A 3,301-nucleotide genomic window follows, 5' to 3' on the forward strand; every position below is an offset into this window, starting at 1 on the left:
CTGGGGGCTGGGGCTGGGGGCTGGGGCTGGGGCTGGGGCTGGGGCTGGGGGCTGGGGCTGGGGTCTAGGGCTGGGGGCTGGGGCTGGGGCTGGGGGCTGGGGGTTGGGGGTTGGGGCTGGGGCTCGGGCTGGGACTGGGGGCTGGGGCTGGGGCTCGGGCTGGGGCTGGGGGCTGGGGCTGGGGCTGGGGCTGGGACTGGGGGCTGGGGCTGGGACTGGGGGCTGGGGCTGGGGCTGGGGCCCACCTCCAATCACAACCCCTCCCTCAGCCTCCGCTTTCTCATCCACAGTGTGGGAAGTGACCAGCTCCACACCCTTCCCCCAGCAGGTCTCCTAAGGTTAGGTGGGTTGGGAGAGTCCCAGCATCATTACTAGTCTCATCTCTGGCTGCTCTGCAAACATCAGGAGAAACTGAGGTCTGGAAAGGGGAGGGGCCTCACCTAAGTGCCCAGGTGCATGGTGGAGCCAGAACGCCTTCCCTATGCGCCTGTACCCGCTAACTCCAGAGGGGCCCAGGTGAGAAACAGCAGGATCCCGGGAAGGCAGGACGGGCAGGTGCCATGCGCGCTGCAGCACTGCCCTCTGCCGGCGCCTCCTGGAAACGCACTCCCCTGCGGTGGGCAGCACGGGGACCCTGCCAGGTGCAGGGTGGCGCTCAGAGGAACAGCGGGCGAGCCAGGCTTCTCATTCCAGGAGCTCCCAGATGGGGACTCGGGAAAGGCAGTGCAGCCAGCCTCAGAGAGATCAGGGGAGCGAGGGCTCCTGAGGCTGCAGACTTCCAGGAGGGGGAGGCTTCTCTGCAGAGCTGGGCCTGGAGGAGGTGATGCTGGCCGGATCTGAGCAGAGGCTCCTAGGAGCTTTGTCTTCACTGAGCTCAGAACCAGGACCGGAAGTGCACCAGCTCCAAGGGGACCGTGTACACAGTCTCCCTTCCCTGCACGCACCCCACGGCCCTCTTACCTTCTCATCAGGCGTGGGAGAAAACATCTTCTCCTCCTGTGGGTGCTTGGAAAAGTCGAAGGGGTAGGACACCACCAGGTCGCCCCCGTGAAGGCTGGCTGAGAGCACGAAGGGGATGGTCTGCATCCACTTCATGATTGCCTTCGTCTCTGGGGCCACCTGCCCAGGACAGAGGAGGCCGCCCTCAGGGCTGGGCTTCCCCGCCAGCCCCCAGCCATGCCCCGGGCTTCCACAGCCCTCTGAGTCCAACTGGTGCAGACCCAGAGTCAAATGGAGGCTGCTTCTAGACTGATCGATTCTGCTTGACTAATGTGCTCATGGGACAGGTGGGCTGGGGGCTGAGGCCCAGGCAGGACTCGGACTCGCTGACCCCCAGGAAGCCCTGGACTCCAACCCTGAATGCCCTCAGTGCCCTGGGGGATGCGGACCTCCCCAACATGGGAATCAGAGGCCGCCCATCCAGAAGGTCTGGGTGTTTGCTAGAACATCCCAGAAAGTCACTGACAGTCTCTACATCAGTGCACCAGTTGGACTCGGCCCCCATCACTGGGACCCTGCAGGGATCTAGGCGTTTCCAACATTAATCTCTGAATCTCACCAACAGCCCAGCAAGGAGCTGTCCCCATTTCACAGACAGGTAACTGAGGCAGGAGCTCTGAGGCTCTCCTGTCCCCGGGGGAAGGACAGCACCGGAGAGGCCTGGAGTAACCAGGGCCCCCTGGATGCCTCGGTGGCGACAGCGTGGGCAGCAGCGGCTCCTACCTTACCCCACCAGTAGTGCTCAGGGATGGGGATGTGGTCACTGCGCACTCCGCGGGTCCCCGCCAGCTGGTAGTATTCAGAAGTCAGGTCTGGGAAGTTTCGGTTCAGATCCAGGTTCTGCGCATTCTGCCTCCCGCTCGTCCACCCGTTATAACCGGCACCCTGAAAACACGGCCAGCCCCCGACTGCAGTCGGCACAGCCCACCTTCCTCCTTCCAGATGGGTCTCACGCTGGGCTGAGGGTCAGGGCCGGGGGCTTCGGTTTTCCCCGGCTTTATGTGATGAGTTTGGGAGCATGCATGGTGCCCTTGTCCTCTCTCCACCCCGGCATTCCCTTCCTGGGGATCCCATGCTGATGCCACAGCCTCAGGACCATCCATGGCTGCTCCCCCTGAGTGGGGCGCCCCTGACAGTGACCTGCTCTGCTTGTTGCCCACCTCCCCAAGAGCTCCCCTGACACCCCCCGACACACGCGGGCACCATCAACTCCCTTTCCATCATTTTCCTCTATTGCGGGCATCACCTTCTTAATACAACTAGCATTCTCCATGCCTTCCCTCTCACCAAGCCCCTGCAGCAGGGCTTTGCCAGTGTCGACCTGCTGAATGCCCCTCTCCTAGAGAGGTGGAAGCAAAGCCCTGCTAGCATAACTAGTCGTGAATGAATGAATGAGCGGTGGTGCGGGCATCTGGGTGCTCACCTCGGCGGCTGCCACCTCGTAGCCATCGGGGTTCATGGAGGGCAGCAGGTGGATGCGAGTGGTGTTGAGCAGGCGCTGAATGCGGGGGTTGCCCAGCAGGTACTCGGAGCACAGGTACTGGGTCAGGTAGATGAGCATCTCCCGGCCCGCCACCTCGTTTCCGTGGATGTTGCCAATGAGTTTCACCTCGGGCTCCACTGGGGGCAAATACAGAGACTTGGGGTGTCATCTCAAAGCCTGGGGTCCCCAGAGGCATGAGGCCCCTCCACTCAGCAAGGGTGACCAGATGGGCTGGGACCGACTCGTCCTTGTTTTGACTCAAGAATCTCTGTATATAATGAGGTCTCAGCAAGGTTATCACTTTTGTGGAGCTCATTTTTAATATCCAGCCAGAATTATTAGTTAGCATAACTCAAGAATATTAATATATATGTTATCATTGATCCATGCAGATTCCACTGATGGTCACTCCTCATGTTTGTGCAATAAGGCAAGGTGCACATTGGTGCTGGGCTGGGAAGGCAGCTGGCCCTTCACTGGATGAATGGATGGGTGAATGGATGAATGGATATATCGATGATGGATGGATGGATCAGTGATGATGGATGGATATATTGATGATGGATGGATAGATGAATAGATGGATGGATAATGGCTGGATGGATGGATGAATAGATGACGGATGGGTGCGTGGATGGATAGATATATCAATGGATGAATGGATAGATGGATAGAGCAATGATGGATGGATGGATGGATGAATATGGCTGGATGAAATAATGGATAAATTGATACATAAATGAGTAGATGGACAGACAATGGATGGATGGATGTGTAATGGCTGAATAAATTATGCATGCATAAATGGATGGATGGATG

The 3,301-nt window shown here is 59.0% G+C and overlaps 1 protein-coding gene across 2 annotated transcripts in view; it reads right to left on the reverse strand.

Moving 5' to 3' along the window:
- Positions 1 to 3,301, reverse strand: part of CPZ (carboxypeptidase Z) — a 27,611-nt gene that overhangs the window by 10,894 nt on the left and 13,416 nt on the right. For both annotated transcript variants that reach the window (XM_032254042.1, XM_032254043.1), the window contains 3 exons: positions 2,423 to 2,619; positions 1,723 to 1,884; positions 961 to 1,119 (listed from right to left, as the gene is read on the reverse strand). In XM_032254042.1, the coding sequence (XP_032109933.1) occupies positions 961 to 1,119; positions 1,723 to 1,884; positions 2,423 to 2,619 (518 nt within the window). The remainder of the gene's footprint in view (positions 1 to 960; positions 1,120 to 1,722; positions 1,885 to 2,422; positions 2,620 to 3,301) is intronic.

The sequence above is a fragment of the Sapajus apella genome, unplaced genomic scaffold, assembly GCF_009761245.1.
Source record: "Sapajus apella isolate SASKATOON/1434 unplaced genomic scaffold, GSC_monkey_1.0 scaffold85, whole genome shotgun sequence".
Taxonomy (NCBI): Eukaryota; Metazoa; Chordata; class Mammalia; order Primates; family Cebidae; genus Sapajus; species Sapajus apella.